This window comes from Lissotriton vulgaris, chromosome 10, assembly GCF_964263255.1.
Source record: "Lissotriton vulgaris chromosome 10, aLisVul1.2, whole genome shotgun sequence".
Lineage (NCBI taxonomy): Eukaryota > Metazoa > Chordata > Amphibia > Caudata > Salamandridae > Lissotriton > Lissotriton vulgaris.
Window position 1 is genome coordinate 414,626,970 of NC_141698.1, and position 25,711 is coordinate 414,652,680.

Consider the following 25,711-nt stretch of genomic DNA (forward strand, 5'->3'; position numbering starts at 1 on the left):
TGCATTCTAGTACTTATAGTTTTGATGTTTTCATTATCCGCTTCTCGCGTACAGCAGCAAGGCAAATGTGAGCCATAAAAAAAAATTCAATTAGATACAAAATTGCATGTTCCCAAATGCAGGCAAATAGAATGACTGATTCCAATTAAGTGTAGCGCTTAAATCATAAAAGCATCACCCCATTGGCACACCAGAAACAAATGCACACAAAAAACGTAGCACCTTTAAAAAAAAAAAAAGCGGAAGCAGTGAATTTTGCCCTTATCAGTCCTGCAGCAAATTCGGTCTGGGGTGGCATAGCTCACATATCGTATAATGCCTCACCAGAGTAAGACTTTAGAGAGACCGTCCAACGAACGCTCAGACCGAGAGCACTGCAAGCACCAACCAGCTCCAATTGTCCATTCTGCTTACAGCTAAAGTCGCTGGCCGCTAATTAGAAAGACTATCAGTAAATCTAAATTTAAATCCGTTGTCGGTTATCTCTCTTTTGACGAACATGTGTTTATGTTAGAACTTCCGGGTCATGTGGCATTGGCTGAATACAATTTTGGTAGTCGAGTGGGAGGGAATACTGGTAATGTGCAAAGCGGCCTAGGATTGGAGTACTGTCAGCACCTCAACCAATCCTAGTGCGTGTTGGGCATGGAGCTCGCACGTGCCACTCAGCATAAACACTGCCCACCTAAGTGTCCTACGATAGTGACTGGGAGCAACGAGGTTCGGATTCTGAATCGTTTGCACTTTACTGGTGGATAACGTAAGGTGAAGCACTCACTGACAAAGCAGTAATATTTGAGCCAGAGGTGATAAGCTAGCATAGTAGGCTGTGCTATTTCATTCTCGATGGGTAATGTGAAGTGGGTATGACAGCGTTAGCAACGTAGCAATGCGCAGAGGAGGCTTTTTTTGGGGGCAGTTAGAGTTCTGTGGCAGCCCTCAACGTTTAGGGAGCTCAGTAGTAAGCCCGGGAGTTGTGTACGCATGCTAAAAGAAAATGTTAAAAATGCATGAGTTGTGCGCGCGCGCTGTGGCAAAAGTGAAAGCAGCTGCGTCACGTCTGGCGAGTGTTGTGCGATGTGCGCGCACCATGACGAGAGGAAAGCCAGATGGCGGCTGCACACGTAACCACGCACGTAACCGCAAGCTCTAGGCCACAAGCAAAAGCGTGTGGTAGCATTTTCTGAAGCCAACTTACTAAAAGTCTCACCAGACAGCGCATGAGCTGGCTCAGGCGAGATCTAAAAACAGCCAACGTATGTATGCAGCTAAGGAAAATATTGACTTGGTTAACAGAAAACTTTCTTTTTTTGACTGGAGAAACAGAGCAAAGTTTCTAAGCACACACTGACAAGCAGCTTGCAGTATTTAGCTTACAGAAGTCCCAGCCTTAAAAAACAAAAAACATTTGGAGACATACGCCTCACAAAAGACAATATTAACAGAAATTCGACCCGGGCGATTGCCAGTGATGGAGATTAGTTCAAGCTTTCCATCCATCACGTTGTTTTTGTTGCAGTTGACGGACTAAGTGCTACGGATAGAGCCAGACATCCATCCCACAATCACTGTGCCATAGAACATACACTACACTCTACTGAGGAACAGTAAGTAGGTGAAACTGGTCTGGGGTTGCTTGTGGTCCTTTCTGAAGGGGGCCTCCTCTAGCAGTTTGGGATAGCCTGTTCTAATGAGGAGCTGGGTCGGTACTGATTTGCATAAGGCAAGCCTTTGTCTGGCTGAGAATATTTTAAGCATTCCATCCACCACCTTGTTTTTGGTTCAGTTGATGTCCAAAAAGACACTTGCACAATTTCATGAGGCTTTGAAAGCATTAGTATCAAAATCCATGTTCGTAAATATATCCAGCATTAAAAATAAATACACCATGTTGTGTTGTAGCAGTCTTGCAATAAAAAGGGGTCTGAAAAACTCAGAAGGAATAAAACCAGTGAAAGTTATGCCACCTCCATACCTGGCCTTCAGAGTCAGAGGCACATCCATCAGCCCCTGGGGCCAAAGATACTGGCCTGGCATCTGCATCGCGACGGACACCGTTGAGGACGAAACGCCAAGCTCTGCTGTTTCGAGGTCGGCGTGCCATCATGTGTGGGTGAAATGTGTCTAAAAGGAAAAGAAGAACAGACTGGTTGGATAAAGGGACATACATTCTGAGACTGGGTTACTGTCAACAACACCAATTGATAGCTTTATGAAGCTGGTTCCTGTGCCTGCATTGAAAAACACCAAGAACAAGATGCAAACCAAACTAGAACAAAATGCACAGAACTGGCCATTGGTGCCTACCTTGTGTTTCATGGTGACCTATGGTACGGTGATACTCAGAGTAGAGTATCCTCTACACATCTCCAAAAAGGCCACTGTTCTTCCTAAATTTGTTCAAACATTTCCTGCCAATTTTCATGAGTAGTGCCTCTCTAAAGTCCTTGTTCTGGTAATCTTCCTTTAATTTCCAACCCGTCTTAACTCTTCTCCACAGTCTGTGATTCTGAATGCTTGCTCCACCGAAACTGCTCTTCTGTCCATCACAGTCTACTGCACCTCGCTCTATACTTTCGTCACTTTGTCTCTTTAAACTTTCCGCAGTGACAATATTGCTCGACTCTTCTTGGTTCTGCCCATTTTAGGTCTCGCCTGAGCCAGCGCATGCGCTGCTCTGGCGAGACATTTAGTGAGTGGGTTTTCAAAAGTCCGACCATGTGGCATAGATCGTGCGGTTACGCGCACCATGACGAGCAGAGGCGCCATCTGGCTTTCCTCTCTCGTCATGGTGCGCGCACACTGCACACCACTCGCCTGCCTGCTTTCACTTTTCCCGTAGCGTGTGTGCACCAGTCACGTCTTTTTTTTTCTTTTCTTTTAGTGCGCGTACACAAACAACTCAGGCTTCTTTTTTTTAAATTTCACTTTTTTGTCCTCCATAGCTTTTGCTATGCTCTTCTTCCACCACCTCAACTCACCACTGCTTCTAGGCGCTCTTGACAAGGCACCCAATTACCTCTCGCCAATGCAAAATCCGTATCTTCCCCTACCATTCCTAACTACCCCCCTTTCGCTCTCCTCACACATACTCTCCCGCATCTCCCAACACTTCCCCAACCTCTGCTTCAAAACGACTGCTCCCACTGTCCACTATTCCTGCTCTAGTCATCCCCTTCCCCAGCATTTCCCTACCACCGAAGCTCAACTTTTGTGTTACGCCACAGCCCCTCTTAATGCCACCAAAATATCTCTCTCCAAAGCCCCAGTCTTTGTCACCATCTCCACAGACTCGCTTGCCGCCGCCTTATCCCCCAGCTCATCACACAATCTCTCGGGGTCGCTCTTAAAATCCTCTGTTCCATTTGGAATTTTGCAGAGCGATACATGCAGACGCGCCCAGAATGAGATCTCTTTGCGCTATCGACCCATACTAAGAAACAGGAGGGCTGACATCGCGAAACAAGGGTTTGTTAAGTTTATCCGAAAGTCTGAGTTTCCACTTTCATTCTTAAACTTGGACAATCTCTCACCTTTTAAAATCCCCGACAGCCCCTCCCCATCTGTGGCTACTTTCAGCTACATTGATTCGCTATCTACCCCAGCTTCAGTCAGACATCACTCATACCATCCATCTGGTCAGAGGCCACGCCCTCTCCGCACCATGCTTTGCCCTCTTTTCTAGAATAACTGCCGGATTCCCACGACAACTTAGATCTCCATACCACCCTCATCACTGATGCACCACTGCCCCTGCAATCACAGGTCTGAACCGCACCCTCTGCGGACAGGCCCAACCTTCCCAAATGCCCTCACGCCCCTTCAAAACATGCTGGCTCCTTGCACAATCAGAAACCCACTGAAAAAACAACCAGAGAAAAAAAAAATCACACATTCCACTCAAAAGCAACGGTCTCCTATCTAGAACATTATATTCGCCAACATACACTTTCTCTGCACTATAGTGGCGTATCAAAGGTGCTATGGGCCCTGGTGCAAGGGGAGAAGGTATAAAACTATAGTCATGGTTCAGGTAAAGAATAGCTAAGGTTCAGTGGGCCACTGGGTCCCTGTGCCACTGAACCTGCTGCACTATTTGTAGCTACACCCCTGCTTCCCTATGTACGATAAATCAGTCTGTTCAAAAGCGCTTACATTGAAAAAAAGGTTACCAAATGGTTAATGTCACCAAGGATGCCCAATCCAAGTCCTGGGCCACTAGTAGTTTTAATTGGTTCAGTTGAAATGAACCAGTACTACAAACCCCAAAATGCATTTGGTTTTTAGAGAAAAGCCCACCCCCTGCAAATGGTGTCTTGATGACTAAGGATAGCTGGTAACAACTCCCCTTAACAAGCATCAACAAAGATAATCAGTTTCACCTATGCCAGATCAGCTATGTCAATGTTTTTTTAGACGCATTGCACAGCAGTGCAAGCTGCTATGCGCCCCTCCGAATTATGCGAACACAAATATTTAAAGATGGCCAACCATGCATGCACATTATGTAATACAGTTGTACAGAAACATGCGAGCCAACTTGCCCTGGTCATCTTGGAGTGGATTGCAAGCTGATTCATGAACAGGACTGCCACAAGCGATGGACACGTGGGATGTGGTGCACCGTAAGCACCTCCCTTCTACTACCCTCTCACTCCTCGTCAGTTACTGGGCTACAGCTTGTTTAACATTTCAGCTCAAGGCTAAAAAAGGATGGACACGCCGTATACCTCGGATCCCGGCCACTAGCAGAGACGTGCTACACTTTGCAGGTTTCTTTCATGGCGATGCGCTTTTGACGTGTTTCTATTAAACAAGCATTGAAAATGCAGCAGGTCTCGCCTTTTGTTAAGTTAAAGCCATTTGCTTTGCTAATGGTATTGTATAGCAAAGAAAATGGCTTTAACTTAATAAAAGGCGAGACCTATTGCATTTTTAATGCTTGTTTGCCTCAATGTTTCTGAGGCTCGGAAAGTGGCTATAGTGGAGAGGCGGCATCACTTCAATGGTGTGCAGAGCTCTCAAACATTCTCAAGAACCAGAGACAAGAGTGGGTGCACAGGCTGTGTGTGTGTGAGTGTGTGAGTGAATGAGAGAGAGTGAGAGAGAGAGAGAGATATTACACAAGCCTTGTCCCCACCCAGACCTGATCATCTAGGAAGAGGAGTGGGGTGACCGCATTAATAGACACCGTCTTACACATAGTACTGATTATAGGTGGATGCTGCAGCTCCCTGCTAATGTCTGCTAAAGTGGTGCACATGCAGCGCTGCGAGGTCCTTAGTCCTCGCCTCTCGGCACCGGGGAGAAAAATAGAGCCAAGGACAGAGGCAAGGTAGCATGTAAAGGTGCCCAGCACAAGCCTGCAGGCAGCTTGCATCACAATAGGTGTCTGTTCTAGGGATAAACTGTTTCAGGATGCACCGGTATGCTCCAGCCGTGTGCTGTGCACGGGTGTGCGTGTGCACAAATGTATGCATGTAAGTAAGTAATTCCTTTATTCGGCATAATTCACAACACCATAAAAAGTACATGTATATTTAAAAAGGAAACACTTTGACAATTCGTTACAGAGTCAGTGAGAGTTGCATTCAATGACTTAAAACACAACAACGACCATGTTCATTACATTTAAAATGAGGTAGTCCAGTTTACTTCCCCCCTCAGTAATCCTATGATCCTCTTGTCTCTCTTAATTTCAGTGCTAACCTAAGAAAACTAGTGATGGCAAGCAGGGTAAGAGGGTCCTGCGCTAATTGTAAATATAAAAGGGCAACCCTAGTGTGTCTAAATTTCATTTTCTTTAACCAATTTTTTTTTAAAACAAACTCCTTGGCAATTGAAAATATGGGCAAAGTAATACAAAATGAAGGGTGTCCTGCAGGGATCGATGATCGCAGCCGCAGGGCCCCTTTGACTCTCCAGAATTTATAAAACCTGCTGGCTCAGCTAATAAATAATGTAAAATGTGGAGTCTAAAATGTGTTATTAAAAATCTATCTTGAGCGTTATGTGTGAGTACGAAGTATAGGTCAATTTCTTCACAAGACCTGACCAAACAATAGACTCATTGACTGTTTCCCCCATTCCATCTCCTCTCTGATGGCTATCTATTAATTGAGGAACTTCTTCACGCTAGCCTTATCCCGGACTATTCCCCTCGCCGGGTCTGGGAAGATGTCCTTACAGTCAATTTTCTCGAAGGCTGCCTTGATCGACTTGAACCAGGGTATGTCCAATCCCTTATTCCTCCCAAGACAATCCACTATAATTTGCCTGGTCAGGTCAGCCTCCGGGTTTTCCCAAATCTTAAGCCATGCTAACAGTGGTCTAACTTGTATCCTATCTTCCAGAAAGGGGGACCCCAGCTCTTCATGAACAATGTAGGCAGGAACGCCTTTGGGGACCCGCAGGAGCCTTCTCATAAACTTGTTCTCCTCAACCTGCAACTTTTCCATGTTGGAGAACCCCCAGAACTCTGCTCCATATGCCACTTTAGAGTAGCAGATCGAGTTGCACAACGTCATCATTTGTTCTGGTGACCACCGACCCAGTCTGCGGCCAAAGTTCATTATTGCCCCTGTACTTGACAACAACTTAGTACAACGCTCCTCTACTAAGACTTTAACCGCATCCGTGCGGCGCGAATTCCCCGCCCATGCTGACTCCGCCTTGCGCGGTCGGAGTCATGACGGAACGGTTCCGTCATCAGCACAGCTCAGCCGATGCTGATGACGGAACCGTTCTGTCATCAGCATCGAAGGGGTTAAAATTTAAACGCACATCAAACAATATTCCCAAGTAAGAAAAGGATTGCACCTTCTTAATTCTAGATTCTCCTATGGTATAGTTAAAACTTGCCCTCAGTTTTTTCCCCACTTCCATGACATAGGACTTGGATAAGTTAGCTAACAAGTCTAGGTTACCCATGAAAGTCACAAAGCCATCTATCAGGGTTTGAAGGCCCCGCGGAATACGGGCCACCAGAACCGCGTCATCCACGTAGAGTAACACTGGGATTGCTCTTTTACCTATTCTTGGGGAATCCCCCTGTAGTTCTAGTAGCGCTTTCTCAAATCCATTTATATATACACCGAGAAGAGAAAAGGAGCCAATATGCATCCTTGCCGCACGCCACTTCTGCAAGCAAAGGACTCCGTGCATCCCCCCCTCAATGTTATATCTTACATTGGCGATAGTACTCCGGTGCAGAGCTTTTAAAATGTTTATAAGATTCTTGTCTGCACCTAAACTGTCTAGAAGGTCCCACAACTTATTTCTGTTCATGCAGTCGAACACTGCCGTGAGGTCCATAAAGGCCAGGTAGACCGTTTCAAGACTACAATTGTGTACTTAGACACCATTAAATAGAGATTCAGGCACTGGTCTGAAGTGGATCTATAAGCTCTGAATCCATACTGGACGTCAGAGATGATGTGGTGGTCTTCCGCCCAGATATTCAGGCGATTAAGAACTACTCGACCCAACATTTTTGCCGTAACATCTATAAGGGAAATCGGATGATAGCATTGGGGATTATCTTTGTTGCCCTTTTTAAAAATTGGCACAATTGTGGCAGACGACCATGACCGGGGTAGCCCTGTGGCTATTGCGGCATTCAGTGTTCTAGTTAAAATTGGGGCCCACAACTCTACTTTAGTTAGAAATAAATCCGGCTGTATCCCGTCCGGGCCTGGTGCCTTGTTTTTTGTGAGACCCCGGATACCCGCAGTGACCTCCTCCAGTGAAAACTCCAACACTACATTCCATTGCCCCTCACCTTCACCCCTATTTTGGTACCCCTTATGGTTCCTACTGTAGAGGCCAGAGAAGTGTTCTACCCATTGCTCTGGTAAGATGTTAGAACCAATTTCTGGACTATTGGTTTCTTTGAAACAGGGATTATTAATTATGCTCCAAAAGGCTACCAGATCCTTCCTTTCTGCAGCGCCTCTTAAGTCCACCCATACTTGTGTTTGGAGCGACTTTTTCCTTCTGCCCAGTTCCTTTTTAGAACGTGTTCTGCATAGCGTGACCCTACATTTATCCCTAGGGTTCAACTTCAGGGCGGCCCTCAGCTTCCTTTGTGCAAGTGAGCAGGCGGTATCGAACCATTTGGGTTCCCGTCTGGGCTTTCCCTGTCCTTTTGTTCTGAGGAGAGCATCAATATGCGGCCCATTTCCTCAAAGGCCGCCACCAATTTGGGCCCTTCTATCGAGAGATCCAAACATTTATCGATAACTCCTCCACCTAGATTTACCAGGGACCTATAGAAGCTTTCCCCGTCGATTTTTGCCCATTTCAGCCGCCTTCCCTCATCCGTTAACCTTACACTGTTTGGGCCATCCCCTTTATTTCCCTTCCTGCTTGCATTTGCTACTTGCAAGGCCAGTGTTAGGGAATTATGGTCTTGTGGGGAGCATGGTTCTCCCAGCGCGTGTGCCCCTCAGCAGCTCCCTGTGGGCTCAGTCCGTGTCAGCGAGTGTTTCCCGCAAAGCGGGAAACGCAAGAAGCTTTTGTGCACCTGGACAGGGCGTGGATGATGGGCGTCTCCTGGCCCCGCGGTCTTGTGGGGAGCGTGGTTTTCCCAGCGCATGTGCCCCTCAGCAGCTCCCTGTGTGCTCAGAGTCTGTGTCAGCGAGTGTTTCCCGCAAAGCGGGAAACGCAAGAAGCTTTTGTGCACCTGGACAGGGCGTGGATGATGGGCGTCTCCTGGCCCCGCGGTCTTGTGGGGAGCGTGGTTTTCCCAGCGCTTGAGCCCCTCAGCAGCTCCCTGTGTGCTCAGAGTCTGTGTCAGCGAGTGTTTCCTTTCCTGCGTTCCAGATTACGCCTTGGGGTGAAAAGGTGAGACGCAGCCCACAAATCACAATGACCCGCCTCGTGTTGACCCTAACGTTTGGATTGTGCCTGCTGGCGTTGTGCGAGGCTCACAAAAGTTGTGGGACTTTTGGCTGGGTTCTAGCGCACCGAGTTTGCGGTCTATGTGGGATGCACGATTTGACCACGCTTTGTGGTGTGGTTTGCACGCGTGTGTGTCTGTGCACAGGAGCTTTAACAGGATGCTATGTTGCGGATCTGCACAGAAAGTTGAAAAGTGTGGCGTTTTTACAGACAATTGGGAGCACGTGGCACCAACAAAAAGGTGCTGTCCTGAAGAAAGTACACAGAAGTTGTTGGTTGGTTGGTGAGCTCGGCGTGTGGCCATCTGGGGTGAATAGACAAAGGGTTCTTGTGTAGGGTCCCTGCCTGCCTCCCGTCCAAGGTCAGACAGTCCCCCGGTTCTTCTGCGAGAGCCGTTGGATAGCTGCAGACTGAGGTTTTAGTTGTACATCAAAATAAAGTCGCCCCCTCTCTGAGGGGTGTGTATGTATGGGTGGGTGGGGGGAGGGGGTGGATGGAGTCTGAATTTTTAGGGATAATTTGTTTTGCCAGCAGAAGAGGGGTCTGGGCGCAGATCCCTGCTGCAGCTGAAGTGTGCAGCCCAGGCATTGGTGAGAGTTTCTTCACTACACACGGGGAACGCCGTGCACTATTCCTATGACTGTGGCGTCTTGTGCAGTGCGTGCTCTTGACATCGTAGATGGTGTGGTTTGTAAAAATACTCGTCAGGTGTACACTGGTCAACGCCACTCCCACCTGTGTGCGCGCAGAACTGAAAAGGAATCGCACTTGCATGCGCGCAAACACATGTTCACACGTGTGAACATGGGTACATCCAGGCGCAAACGTACATGTACACATAGGTGAACACAAGTACATACATTTGTGGCGGGGCACACACATGTTCGCGCAGGTAGATATGCAAGGACATGTGTTACACGCACGCGTGCCCATTTATGTTGAACTGAAAAATAAGACGACACACTGGCTTCACGTAAATAGACCGTTACCTCTACATATTTGCAGTACGATTCGGTTTGTACGAAGAGTCAGCTGGATAGGGAGAAGTAGGAAAAATATTCAAGGAGATTGTATTATCATAAACTTTAGAGATAGGCAAGCTACCCGGTACATATGTGATGAGTGGCACAACACAACATACACAAGGATTCAATCACTTGATCTTACCTATTTCTATAGGCAAGAAACTGGGGTCCCGCTGGCATCCTGTCCCTGTGCGAATGACCTGAGTCACCGCCTGCCAGCATAAGTGTACATCCAATTGGCGAGGACAGCCCGGGGAGCTGCGGTGTCAACGCGGCTGGGACTGAGGAGGGGCCTGGAATGGAGAACATTACCCCGCTCTGACTTCCTGCTGTTGCGTGTTTTAGGGGCAGGCCCGTAGAGCAAGAACACGCTCTCCTACCGGCTTTCAGAAAAGTAGTTTATTCCTCCGTTCCTTCCGTGGGGCTTGCACAAGACGTTAATTTCAAAGATTTGGAATTCTCTTTCTTTTGTCCAGTCACAGGGTAGACTTCTCGAGTACGTCGCGAAACAAGCGCACGCCATGACGCCGAGTTTTCTCTATTTCTGCCGTCCCATTGGACGGACTTGGACGTCCTTCCTGCAGGCGTAAAAGGTTTATTATCTTCTTTATGGGGCCATCTGTTTCGCCCCATAAAGATAACAAACCTTTTACGCCAGCAGCAAGTCAGGTCAGACCGTCCAAGTGGGACGGCAGAAATAGAGAAAACTAAGCCACCAAGTGCTCTTTCCCAATGGCTGGCCACCGTGTAGCATAAACGGTGACGCCAGCCAATGGGAAAGTGGGGAGGGGTTAAAGCATGTAACTAAAAGCTCCTCAAGATCATTACATCTCGCCAGCGAGACTGCGCATGTGCGCAGATCACGCTAGGATCCGACCTAAAAATTCTTTGTATTTTATGAAGGCTTGCTTAATATCTTTGCACGTGTTTTAACATATGCACTGGGTTCAATAGTAGGATCTCTCTTAATAACAAAATTTAGAGTTGACCAAGGGGTGCATCACTCTTATCTTCACCTTCTTCAAATGGGTGGGTTGTCACTCGCTCAAGTGCCCCTCTCTCTCTCTACTTTCTGCTTCTTGTCGCTCTGTTTGCATCTCATCCCTTTCATTTCTCTTCAATTTACTTCACCTCCCTCTTAATCTCTACCTCTCGCATGCCTCTTCCTACCGCACCATTCTCTCTTTCATTTCTCTCTCCGACTCACAACTCACTGCCTCATCTCGCTCTTCCCCACTTCTCATACACTATCTAGCCTCTCAATTTACCTCACCTATTGGACTTATATTTCTCTTTATTGATGTCCTCTATCCCTCACTTTTCCCATTATTTTATTTATTTTTCTCTACAATGCTCGCTCTACCTCTTCTACTCCATCTATCACTCCTTTGCTTTCATCTTTCTATTTACTTCACGGTTTCCGTTCACTCTCTCGGATTCCATTATCTCGCTCATTTAATACATCTGTCTTACGTCTGTCTTGACTTATATTTCTCTTTATTGATGTCCTCTATCCCTCACTTTTCCCATTATTTTATTTATTTTTCTCCACAATGCTCGCTCTACCTCTTCTACTCCATCTATCACTCCTTTGCTTTCATCTTTCTATTTACTTCACGGTTTCCGTTCACTCTCTCGGATTCCATTATCTCGCTCATTTAATACATCTGTCTTACGTCTGTCTCTCTTTCTCTCTCCCTATTTCACCATTCTCTACTTCTTCCTCGCCCTTTCTCTGCATTAGCCTCATCTCTCTACCTCATCTACACCTCTTTTCTCTCTACTTCTCATAACCTATTTTTCATCCCACCGGCTCTACCTGCCTCTCTGCATCGCTACTTTGTTTACCTGGCCTGTCATTCTTTGCTTCACTTTCTATTTGTGCCATCTCATTAGAACACGCCTCTCTTCCTATCTTATTTCTCTCTAGACCTTGCCCCTCGGGTTGGCACCTTTCTTGCCAGCCTACATTTAAAACTGCATGCCAGGCTTCTAAAAACAAGCCTTGGTGTAGCCAATAGTTCTCGCCATGCAACAGTTGATATTATTGCTCCAAGGATATTGTGCTGCATAACTAAATATTTATAAAAGGTCCCAAAAGCGAGACCTATTGGCTATGCCAATGCTTGTTTTTTAGTGTTTTGTATTCTGCACTTGCTAGACTAGGTTTGTAGCTCCATAATCACATCTTCTCCCTTATGTAGTCAGTTTGATCTTCCTCTCTGGTCTAGTGTTAGAGTAGACTCTTTTCTTGAATCACAGGTATTTTCCATCAACATGACTCCATTAGCTTCTCTCAAAACGTTTCAAAATGTACTGTCACATGAATGCTGAAGAGTCCAAGATCTTTTTCTCTCAGCTGCCTCCATGGATAGCTCCTCCTAAATTTCAGTGATTGAATTCTGGCTGACCTCTCACTCCACACCTCAACTCAAACGAAACCAACATTCTGTGTTCCCACCTTCTCATGTTCAGGTCCGTTTCCCCTAGCTCTTTTCTGTTGTCGCCCACTCTTGACCTCTTTTTCTTATTAAAGTAACTCAAACATTTTTATTGATTTTTCCAATATAGACACAGAACAGTGGCAGCATAACATTACAATTCCCGCATGACTGGTTCAACTTTACCCCTACCACGAACAATTCCGCCACCCCAATGCTACTCGTAGGTTTCGGTCATCTACAATCTAGGTGCATGTGCTACATATCCAATAACAATCTTCCATGTACGTGCCAGTTGCCAAGGGTCTTTTATCCACCCTGTCATCACCCTTGACATCTTGTAATAACCTGGGTGTAATCAGTTACCCCTTTTCCTCTAATCAATGCTTGGTGGCACTGCCATGTGGAAGCACGCATCAAGATGCATGTGCACACGAGAGAACAAAACATATGTACTTCCATGGAGATCTCCATAATAAAGAATTCTCTCAAGTATGAAGAGAAAGGGTACAACTTATCAAAGCAGAAAACTAACAAACCAAAATGCTCCACATTAAATCAAGCACAGACAAGTGAAACAGACAACATAGTCATAGAATCATGGCCTAGGGAGCGCCCCAAGGCACATTCCAAGTATATTAGGTATTATAAATAATAGGTTTGCCTACAGACCGCAAAAGCTGTAACGAGACAGAAACAAGCACTGGCAATGCAAATAGGTTGAGCTTTCTTTAGCACCTACTCCTCCGTTCTGGCGAGTGAACTTAAGATGGAAGGAACAGGTGTTCTGTCCATTCAGTTCTGTTCATGCGGATATGAATTAGCAAGACATCTTTAAATCTTGTTCTTATCTTGACACATTTGCTGTCTATATAAGAACAGAAGTCAAATGTCAGTTTGTCTTTTTACTAATTTTTCTTATCTTATCCTGGAAAATGATGTTTACTTTTCTTTCTCTTATTACAGTTAGAGGTTTTTGTCAAGTGAGCTGTCTGACATTCAATGTGACATTAAAGACTGTAGGTCAGTTTTTTTCTAACACATAACATTTAAACAGCTTGTAAATGAATAGTGCAAGAATTAGAAACAAGCATTGGCATAGCCAATAGGTCTCGCTTTTGGGACCTTATAAGTATTTAGTAATGCAGCACAATATGCTTCAATGGCTAAACACTTATAAGGTCCCAAAGGGGGAGACCTATTGGCTATTCCAATGCACCCTCCCATCACTTTTAGCACAAGTAAAGAAATAGAAAAAAAATTATATTTCTTTACTTTTGCTATAATTGCAGCACCCGGCTTTTCTTTTAATGTTAAAGTGAAGCGCCGGTGCCGCGATTATAGCAAAAGTAAAGAAATAGAAAAAAAAGTCTATTTCTTTACTTTTGCTATATTCGCGGCACACGCCTTTACAGCGCGAAGTGAAAGAAAACGTGGCGCGTGTTCGTGAGCGCAAGCTGGTGGCCGCTTTGGAAGCACTTCCGAAAGCGGCTTACTAAATGTCTCGCCAGAGCAGTGCATGCGCTGGTTCAGGTGAGACCTAAAAAATATCAGGAATTACGAAAGACATTTTCGGGGGATTTTAACTGACATTTTCACCTAACTATAACGCCTCTTTAACCTTTGTATTTTTCATTGAATTTCCAAGTTTTTAATGTAAAGTTAAATATTATTAAAATTACTAATAAAGTCAATGTAACCTTTTTTCTCAATTACTATATGATATGATTATATGTATTATAAAAAAAATATATATAGCAAGGTCCTTGCAAACAGCAAAGAAAAGATTATTTCAAGAATTAATAGATTGCTAATCTTCTACCCCTAGGGTTTGTCAGAGGTGGTAACCAACTCCAGCCTCTAGCACCAATAATTGGCTTGCTGCCATAACCAATTAAGACCTCCTACGTGGGGTATACAGTCATAACATTGCATAGTATACAAAATTACAGTGGGCAAAAGCTAAATGATATCTCTAAGGGGGCCAACCAAGGATTCTGACAGTGCAAATGTTCTATACCTATTGTCAGTGGGGATAGCAAGCACCAAAACTCCTGCCTACTATGGTAACCTGCGCAATTATATCTATTAAAGCAATTTACTATGCTTTTCCTAATCAATAGGTCAGGCTTACTGCTTTTATTGCAACTCTTTAGTATAAACAATCATGATTATAACTGTATCAACAGCTTGTCACAATTACCAACTCAGATATACTGTTTTGGGCATATGCCTTCCCACAAGGCAACTGTCTGTCATATGCCTTCCCACAAGGCAACTGTCAAGTAGATCATCATAAAATTACAAATATGTACAAAACATATTTGCAAAACAAAATAAAATCCCCACTAATCCAGCCAAATAAGGATTACCTTAGTGCAAGTCATCTAGACCCATGGTTTGGTTGATTGGGTCACCAAAACCCTTGCCCACCACAGTAATCTGAGATTCTATGCAACAAAATACCTGCCTACTGGCTTTATCGAGTGTAATAACAATCCACTCTTGAAAGCATATTGCATTTAACACGGTCATGACTTTTTATTGTAAACAGATCACATCTAAGAAATCAGACATAACTTTGTCCAGTGAACGGATATAGATTTCTACAAAACATATAGAAAAGCGGAGCACTGGCGATGTATGTACAACTTTAGCCACGTTTGTTTAAATGTATTTGTGTAACCATTATTGCTTCATAATACATGCCACACTCATGATACTCTTACAGTATAGAAACAATATCCCTGAACTTATTTAAAACTTCAGCCATTCAGGTAAGTAATATTGACTTTTTACTTCAAGTCAGTGTCACACAAATAACATATCTTCAATCTAGACATAGCTGTTTATCAATCTCGGGATTGAAGATATAATGGTTTAGAGATGGTCTGTTGATATATTGCGGTTATTTCTTCGTTGATGAACTCTCAGCCGGCACGTGTTTTATCCATATTAGGACTGTCTCAAGGCTGATTGGAGTGATACATAGAAAAAAAACATTCAAAACAAATCTTTTTATAAATCCTAAATGATAAAATCAAGGATTTTTTTTACTTCAATTTGGTTTTAAAACGTGTAACACAACTTAAATGTGTCTGTTCAACTTGGCCTTCCAAATACTCATGCTTTGAAACACCTAATAAATGTCCTGAAGGAATGAAGTACAGAAACGTTGTGAAATTTCTCCACCAATAATAATAACTTGTTAGAGATTAAAATGAAGACCGTAGTCCCAAATTGCCCTGTGTAAGGAAAAGATGAATTGCTTTTGAAGCTCTTGCATGATTAGAAAAATACTGAAGTTGGAAGTCCATTTGAACACCCAGAGGTGAACAACAATAAAATGCATGGTGCTCATTGCATCCTTTTTGTAGGAGACCAGGGCCGTACTGGAAACCCAAAGCAGCCCAGGCAATTTTGTCCGACCAGCCCTCGGGAGGGGCCGGGCTGGGCAAGTGTGAAGCAATGCTGTTTTGATACTGGAGACAGATATTTCACAATAGCTGGAAAACCAGCCCCCAATAACAAAACGGGTCCCCAAGGTGGCAAAACTGGCCTCTGGCCTTCCGGGAAAAAGCCTGATGCCCGCCAAGGCCAGTCCAGCCTTGTGGGAAGTACAAAAAACAACTTACTTTGGAATAAGTTACCTACATTTAAGTGGACTGTCTCATATAATTGGCAAAGATTTCTTAGCAATGAAAATATTAAATTAAAGTTAAAAAGAACAAATGGGGGGGGGGGGCGGGGCATGGCTAAGATGACAGCCTGACCAGACGTGTCCCGCGAGGCTCCCCGGCCCTAAACCCCAAATAGCCCTTCTAACATAGAACATTGCTCTTTAACTCACGCACCTCACAGCCACCGGGACCGGTGTTCTGCCTCCAGACCCATTCCTTGAAGAAATAAGTTGAGCCGCCCGCAGGAGCTCTGTAGTGCGCAGCAGGTGCTCCCTCCGATGAAAGGCAGCAAGATGGCGGCTTTGGGTGCCTGGCGCTCCGGGTGACCGCTGCGCTCCTGTGATCCCGCGCGGCATCAGCAACACGCCGCGTATGACAGCCGGTACCTCCAGGGCAGAAGACAGTCGGCAGAGGCCTCCCGCGTCTGGGGTGAGGCCAGAACGGCCCATGGTGGCGCCCGGGAGCGGACGGTCGGACTGCCGGGATACTAGAGTCCCCGGCCTGGGCCTAGCTCCTGTGGAGGCGGTGCGGCGACTTCCTCACCCAGAGTGGTTGCGGGCTCTTGTTCATCGGCGTCGGACCCCCTGGCCCGGTGAGTGACTGCTGGTCCCGTCGCCTATGGCGCCTAGGAGAATCGAGTGGAGTGAGAACGTGGCGGACGGGGATCTGGACCCGGGCAGGATCCTTGCTGCTGATCGGGGGCCCGGGATTGCCGGACATGATGTGTGCCGCCCCATGAGCGACCAGGGAGTGGAGGGCCCCCGTGCATTCTCCGCCCGGCGCCTCCCCTGAAGCCACCGAACGAGGAGCACGCTCCCCCGACCTGTATGGAGGAGGGTTCGAAATTGAGGCCCAGGCTTCAGGCCTAGAGAGACGGGGCTCCGGTGCGCGCCGGTGGGGGGGGGTGGGGGGGGGGGGGGTGGGGGGGAGCGTCGCGCCGCACCTGCCTTGAAACAACCTGCCCCGACGGATGCCCAGCGGCTGCTGACCGCGACGGGCCCTCCTTGGACCTGGTTCGGAGCCTGTTCCCACGTCTGGCCCTCGAAGGTCCGCCATCACGCCAGGGTCTCCAGTGGCGGCCTCCCCAGACCGGGCACCCACCCCAGCTTTCCAGGTACAGGACAAACCAAACCGGACTGCACACGCGGAGCGGGGCTATCCCCCACAGACTGGCCCCCCTGGACTGGAGGCGATCACAGACCCACTCGCTCACGGGCTCAGCGAGAGCTCAACGGATTAGGACCGGCACAAATCGCTTTTCGGGCCCCATGACCGGGTTGTGATACCCGACGACACACCGGGCCCCCGATCTCGGCGCATTCCCGGATAAAGGCATAAGCTCGCAAGACAATACCGGAGCATCACTCGCGGCCTTCCAGGGCGCACCTGTCGGACCCCAACCGGTACTACATAACGACGGCATGGCCACCGCGGGGCGCAAGGGTTCCCGCAATATTGTAGAGATGCTTCATAAAAATGCCCCCAAGGGGGAGAAGACCCAGGTGCCCCCGTCCCCCAAGACTCCTGTCAATGCTTCTGGCCAGGACGATGAGACTGCTCCCATCACGAAAGCCTTTCTGGCCTCCCTTTTCAACACCCTGAGAGACGATTTTCAGGCCCTGAAGCAGGAACTTGCAGGGGAACAACGTGAGCTCCGTCGCGACATCGATGGCCTAGGAGAGCGCGTTGCCACGGTGGAGGAAGGAGACCAGACCCGCAGCATGGAGGTAGAACGGTTGCAACAAGAGATCCTCCGCCTACAGGATCAGCAGGTGGACCTTCAAGCGCACTCAGAGGATCTTGAGAATCGCTCTCGAAGAAGTAACATACGGGTCCGGGGGGTCCCGTTGAAGGTGGAGGGGAACTGCATGGTGGGCTACCTACAGGAGTTGTTTCAGGAGATCGTGGGGAACCCACGGACTTTGACATCCGCATTGACCGCGCACATAGTGGGCTTAGCGCGCCCCCCCCCCCCCCCCTCCGGACATATTGGTTTTCCAACCAGACTTTTCATTGAAGGAACGCATTTTGAGAGAGGCACGATTTAAGCAACCGATCCTCTTCCGAGGGGACCCTGTGGCCCTCTTCCAGGACCTCTTCGCTATCACCCTGCAAAAAAGGAAAGCTTTCAAAGTTGCCACAAACTTCCTACGAGATAAAGGAGTGCCTTACTCATGGGGTCATCCATTTTGCCTCGTTTTTAAGTGGAAGGGGACATTACACCAGCTGAGATCACTCCAAGATACCTGTGCGTTGCTAGAGATTGACTTGCCGGTGGAGGCGAGGTCTAGAGATGCTTTCCCTCGGAGGTCTCAGGACGGACCAACACGGCGCCCCAACGACGGATGGCAGACAGTGCGACGACGCCAGTCCCCTAGGATTCTTCCGAAACCTGACCCTATCACAGCCGCTCAGGAGCGAGAGGCGGCGGTGCAGGAAGTGGTTGACAACACGGTATCCAAACTGTAAGGCGTCGTTATCACAGAGTTTGTGTTTATGCTATCGCATTGTCCCAGGGGATGGGCGGGGGAGCCACTGGGTCGGCCGCTACCACGTTATCCTGAACTCTGTTCTGCTAGGCCCGAGACTGAGTAGTGTTTCGAGGGGTTGTTGTGGGTGGAGTGGGTGGGAAGATGGTGGTGGTGGGTTAACCGCTGCCTGTGGGGGGAGGGGGGTGGGGGGGGGTCGGGGGTCGGGTTGGGAGAGTTGGTTGGGGAGTTGGGATGGGAGGGGGTGGGACCCAGTGTGCCAGGGGATTCTGTGAATATGCAGTGCTCATTGAGATGCAGAGGGCTCCGACAACAGGATCGAATATACACAGCCCGCAGAAGTCTGATCCCCTATGGTGGAGTCAAATGTGAAAATATTAACTCTTAACGTGAAAGGATTGAATAATCCTATTAAGCGGCGGGCTGCGAGTTCATTCCTGGAACACTCAGGGGCCGACATAGGTTTGTTGCAGGAAACTCATCTCTTACCTAAGGATTGGGATAGGATGCGCTCACGCGCCTTTCCCCATCGGTTTTTCTCCTCCCTCCCAACAAAAAAAGCAGGGGTGGCCATTTTAGTGTCCAAAAAATTCTGTGGCAGCGTGGGTGACAAAATGGGTGAGATCAAAGGCAGGCTTTTAGCGTACACTTTAATGGGTGGTCGACGCTTTACGATCGTCTCCCTATACGCCCCGAATTCGGTACAGGAGGCTTTTTGAAGGGCGCCCTTTCAGAGTCACTCCAGTCGCCTAATTCTCTCTTGCTCATTGAGGGGGGGACCGCAATCTAGTGATGGACACCAATGTCGACAGGTCAGGACATCGTTACGGGGTCACAGGCACCATTACAGATATCGGAAAGGATTAGCTGCATGAGAGGGGCCTAGTAGATTTATGGCAGGCTGCACATCCTAACGTATCACACTTCACGTTTTACTCCCACGTACACCGCACATATGCCAGGTTAGACCACTACCTGGGTTCCTCTGAGCTACTTACTACTCTTACAGACGTGAGCATTGTCCCGGCGGCATAGTCTGATCATGATGCGGTGGAACTGACACTCCGGGTCCCCGTGTCTGCCCACCCTCCTGGAACGTGGCGACTACGGGAGACCCTCTTGCAGAGGCCTGAGGTCACCAAACAACTTCAAACATGCCTTGTTAACTATCTAGCTATTAATGACAACCCCGAGACACCGGTGTCTGCCCTCTGGGGGGCCCTGAAAGCGGTCGTCCGCTGTGAACTTATCGCTATTGCGGCGGCAGAAGCTAAAACCCGCAAAGCAAAGAGGGACGAGCTCACCGCTCGGGTCTCTGAACTAGAGAGGGTCCACAGCCGCAGTTGCGCTCCGCGGGTCTGGAGGCAATTGAAAACAGCCAGAGCCCAACTAGCCAGCCTAGATACAGATCGGGCGGAGTTCGCTGCTCTACGCCTCCGTCACTCCTATTATGTCGGGGGGAATAAAACTGGCCGTTTACTTGCCAGCGCTCTGAAGGCGAAAACCCAACGCTCCAAAATCACTAGTATCACAGATGACTCCGGCCATGATGTCAATGGGGAAACCCAGGTGGCGGAGGCGTTCCGGACATTCTATGCCACCTTATATAGGGCTGACTCTGTGTCATCAGAGGACGCTGATACCCATTTGGAATCGGCGAAGATTACGGAACTATCACCAGCCAACGTGGCTGACCTAGATGCTCCTATCCGCCTGGATGAGGTACTCACTGCTATCTCAACGCCTCCGCCCTCTTAAATCCCCAGGACCGGACGGCTTTTCAGCCGGATTTTAGAAGACCTTTGGTCAGCTCTTGGCTCCGGTCCTCACTCGGCTCTTCAACTCTTTTGAGGGCCGAGCTCCATTCCCCCAGATATGCTTGCAGCAGAGATTGTAGTACTGCCTAAACCAGGTAAGAAACCCACGAGCTGCTCCGCATTCCGTCCTATATCTCTGCTTAACCTGGATCTGAAACTATTTACAGGGGTCTTGGCGACGCGTCTTGGACCGTGCTTGTCCGGAATATTGGAACCCGACCAATCGGGCTTTGTTCCGAATTGCCAATGCAGCGATAACACTAAACGGATACTTCACTTAATTGACAAGGCGCATTTCCAAAACTGATCTGCAGGCAGTCGACGCTGAGAAAGGCGTTCGACGGGGTTAACTGGACCTACCTTCAACGTGTCCTGCGACGCTTTCGGATAGGAAACCGCTTTTAGGCCTGGATCGCAAGCTGCTACCATCGTCCTCAAGCGCGGGTTCGCGTGGGCAACATCCGTTCGGCCCCCTTTGAGATCCAGCACAGCTCGAGGCAGGGGTGCCCACTCTCACCTCTCTTGTTTGCCCTATACATAGAGCCCCTTGCGCAAAAGATCCGCAACAACAATACCATTCGAGGCATGACCTTTGGACGAGAACCCCATGTTATTGGCCTTTACACTGACTATATCATAGCGGCATTGGACTGTCCGGACCGCTCCATTCCCACCTTCCTTGCTGAATTGGAATCATTCGAGCCGTTTCCGGCTTCCAGATCAATAGAGGGAAATCCCTCACACTGCTTCTAGGCAAAAATGCCCAAACGCGAACTACTTTACCTGCATATGAAGGAGGATTAGCGTCGACCGCACAACTGCCATACTTGGGTGTCACTCTGACCCCTTCCACGGAATCTACAGTGGCTCTTAATTATGCGGTGCTTTCTTCTCAAATTGGGTCTGATCTCGCACACTGGTCCAAGCAACCCGTCTCCTTGCTAGGACGCGTTGCAGCGGTGAAAATGTCAGCTCTACCCAAAATTCTGTACATCTTCCAGACTCTTCCGATGCTCCCTCCAACGGGTACCATTGCGACTCTGCAGGCAGCCTTCCATCATTTTATCTGGGAAGGCAAACTGGCACGCCTACATAAATAACTTAAGTACAGAGGCGCGGATGAGGGGGACCTTGGTATCACCAATCTTTTTACAATATTTCCAAGCCACACAGCTCCGTTATTTGGTGGAATGGTTAAAACCAGAATCAGAGAAACGATGGCTGTTTCAGGACAGGGCGATGGCCCAGACATCCCTCTGGAAAATTCTATTCCTACTCCGGTAGCATCGGCCACGCTATCTCCTACACTCCCCTATCACTCGTACTGTCATGCCCGTCTGGAACGCAGTCGCGGTTAAGAGGAAGTGGACTACCTTTCCCTCCCTGCTTACCCCGATCTTAGATAATCCGGAGTTTCCACCAGGCAATGCCCCTCATGCGTTCCCGCAATGGCGCGACATCAGTTGCTTTTCCACCGGTCACCTCTTCGACTTAAAGGGCTTTCTTTCCCTAGCAGACATAACCCAGGGTTACGATGTTGTCTCCTCCCACTTATTTCAATATTTCCAACTCAGACACTGGCTCACGCATCCAGACATTGCCCCCCTGGTTGGTAGACCTACGACACCTTTTGAGAAATGGCTAGTGACGAAGGACTCGGACAGGCATCTCATATCAAACCTCTATAAGATGCTCACACCCCCGCTCCCTCGGGTAAGACGGCAGGCCAGAAGAGGTGGGAAGCGGAGCTGGGAAGGACCCTGTCAGCCAAAGAATGGAGTTCTGTGTATTATAGGGCATCTCACACCACTCGCAACACTGCAGGCAAAGAGGCGGCGATGAAACTGGCCATATACTGGCACCTCACTCCAGTTTGCCTCCACAAAGGTAATCAAACACGTACCGCGTTATGCGCTATGCTGGAGGGGTTGCGTGGAACAGGGCACCTTGACCCACCTTCTCTGGGAGTGTAGTGAACTCCAGGATTATTGGAGGGTGGTCCTAGACGACATTGATTCTACCTTTGATACTGAAATCCCTAGATTCCTGGCTTATACCATCTTGGGCTTACCCAATGCAATCACATTTCCCTTAAAGTCTCCCAGAGGTCGCCAGATGGGGATTGCAAGCCGCAACACAACACGTTCTGTCCCTATGGGGCTCAAACACTAAGCCCACTCATACAGGATGGCTGCATAAAATCTGGTTCACTTTGAGAATGGAACGAATCCACGCTACACTCACACACTCCACGGCTGCTTACAGGAAGGTTTGACTCCCACTGCTCTCTTTTGTCCAAAGAATTCAATGAGATCACATGCCAGAGGTACCTCCGCCTGCTACGACTCACGGAGACCACACATGATCCCTTGTGAGCCTCCGGATGACTATGCTACTTATCACACAATGGCATCCATTACTGCTTCACATCTTCGGCACACTGGGTGTGGTGGGCGGGATGGGGGGGGACGGGGGCAGGGATTGGAGTTATGGTTTTGGTCTCTGCTTCTACGATTTCGTTACTTCTATGCATGTGGCATTTGCAAATCAGGCATTATATCTCTATTTTGTTCACTACGACTATTCAGCTACATGATCCAGAATGAATCTATGCTTACATATCTCGAATGCCTTTCATGCCTGATACATTTCTTTGTATGGTATTATCTGCTGTCGTTCTTGAAATCAATAAAAACAGATTTAACTTTGAAAAGAACAAATTGATGGTGGCTTTGTATAACAGCAAAATAAATTACCGACACAAACTGATCTCGCGCTTTCTCAAAGTGGAGAAATAAGATCGCCCGGTCAATTGAAGTTTCTCTGCGGTTCTTACTGAAAGCTCTATGTCAAGTGGCCGCAAAATTTTAATGGCTGCATGATCCAGAGCATCTGAGAAGACAATCAATAATGCTTGACCAATCTGAAAACCAAGAACATCCGTGAATGAATAGTGGTTTCAAAGCTCATTAGATTAACTCAAAAGTGTAAAAATTAGCTAACAGAAAGATGGAATGAGAAATAAAACAATACTAATAATAATATTAATAATAATACTAATTATAATACTAATACTAATTATAATACTAATAATAAGACCTACCCTTGTATTGTAAACTGGGGCTGAGCAGCCCTTAATATGTGGGCGGGACCATGATAAGTCCTCAGTGGAGTCTGTAAAAATAAAAAATAACTTTTTTGTTCTAAGTTGGTAATGGTCACCCTCACAAATATTATTTAGAAACCAAAGACAGATATTCACGACTATCTGGGTGACTGGCTAAACAAATTTTAGGGGTGACTGAGTTGAAACCCAGGTTTGAAAGGCATAAAAAAATTAATTGCATGTGTTGGTCTAATAAATGAATTACATAGGCTAAAAATAGCATGAAGTCCCACAGCAGCTTTAGTCTAAGACGTGGACTTAATTTTTACTAATCCATCTGTCAAAAAAAGAAGAACAATCATTGTAAATAATCCAAAAACATGCTATCATCCTGAGTAACAAGCGAGCTTCCCAACATTGCAACATATCTAGAACCCATAGCACAGGCTTTCACAAAACTTCTGTTCATACATAATCACATGCTCAATGTTAATGACTGGTCTTGTGTTTCTAGGACCGCTGGTTATGAACAGTTCATGCATCCATAAAAAAGTTTGCTTGAATTAGCCTGTTGTCCATACCTACTTAGAATACACTGTCATCTCATAACTCGCATGCTGTGCTACCTACGTGCTCAAAAAGACTATTTCACAAACCATGGGTTAATAATAGAACCTTAAACTGATAACAGATCTTGTCTACCAACTAGGTTACACTATAGTAAACAGTTTCCATCGTCACATAACCACTGTCCAAAATATTAATAAGGCGCTCCTAAATCTCACCGTGACAACATCCAGGGTGCCAAGACTCCTGTCCTTTGTCCAAAGTTCTGAGCAAGTTGAGACCCATCCCATTGGCCCATCTCCAACGTATTATTAGTACTGGCGTAGGAATTTCCAATTTTTTCAGTACTTCATTTATTCTGGCCATTTACTAGGCGTTTCAAAGCACAGGTACCCAGTATGCTAAGTTGAACACACAAATTTAAGGTGTGTCACACGTTTTCAAATACGAAGTAATTTTTTTTAGTTCCTTGAGTTTATCTTTTAGGATTTTTAATATAAAGATTTACGTTTTAATGTTTTTTTTCGTTGTTTATCACTCCAAGCAGCCTTGAAAAAGTACTAATGAGGATGAAACACGTCAGCTGGGATCATTTATGAAGAAGAAATAACAGCAATATATCAATAGACCATAGATAAACAATTGTATCTTAAATCAGGAGATTGAATAACAACTATGTCTAGATTGAAGATATGCCATGTTATTTCTGCGACACTGATGGAGTAAAAATTCAATATTACTTACCTGAATGTCCAAGTTTGGAATAATTTCTGGGATATCGTTTCTATACTGTAAGACTATTATGAGTGTTACTTTTATTATAACACAATAATGGTTACACAAATGGTTTTTAACAAACATGGTTAAAGTTGTACAAACAATGCCAGTGCCCCGCTATTCTGTATGTTTTGTAGATGACTGGCCTGCGATATCTCTGGTCCAGAGCACCTTTATTTGGCATATATCATAGTGGTCGAACTGAAAGGGATGTGCAACAGATGAATCACTGTTCCCTGTTTGCTCAAGATATTGCTAGGGATAGTCACACTCCCTGTGCTATAGATCACAATGTTTCGGACTTTGATTGAGAGACACTCATATGGAGATACCATGGATCCGCTATGGGTTGACACACAGAAAATATATATATATATCAATATCAGGAAATGTTTTTAGGTGGAGGGCAGATAAGGGATCCACATTAGAATCTGCAGCTTAACAAACGGCAGGTATCAAAAAGACATCTGTTTGTAAAAACTCAGAAAAAAGAGCAATCCTGCTGGTGGCACTGGACTGTGCTTCAGAAATATATTGCAGATAAAAAATACAATTTGGTTTATGGGTAGTCTTTTTTTAAATCTTTTGATGACCTCTCCCCAAAGCAGATGGCCAATTGGGAACAACTACTCTTTGAGGCCTCAAAAGGCATGATGATGATGATGATGATCTTAACAGACCATACAGAACAGAAACGGGATAGTCTTCCTAAGGAGATAAAATACATTGAGGTAGAAATTCAGATACTCAACTTATCAGAGATTAAAAAAACAAGCATTTGCAATGCCATATGTCTCGCATTTGTGAGATTTAGAGCTATTAGCATTGTAAATGACAATGTCTTTTACCCATGTGTTTTGGTTTAGAATGTAGTGGATGTATTATTAGAACACACAGCCTGTAATTAA

General features: G+C 46.6%; 1 protein-coding gene across 1 annotated transcript in view; it reads right to left on the bottom strand.

Annotated features, from left to right (window-relative positions):
* Positions 1-25,711, bottom strand: part of SPSB3 (splA/ryanodine receptor domain and SOCS box containing 3) — a 213,713-nt gene that overhangs the window by 119,757 nt on the left and 68,245 nt on the right. Inside the window, exon 2 of the mRNA XM_086941245.1 lies at positions 1,976-2,124. Coding sequence (XP_086797371.1) covers positions 1,976-2,107 — 132 coding nt within the window. The 5' untranslated portion in view covers positions 2,108-2,124. The remainder of the gene's footprint in view (positions 1-1,975; positions 2,125-25,711) is intronic.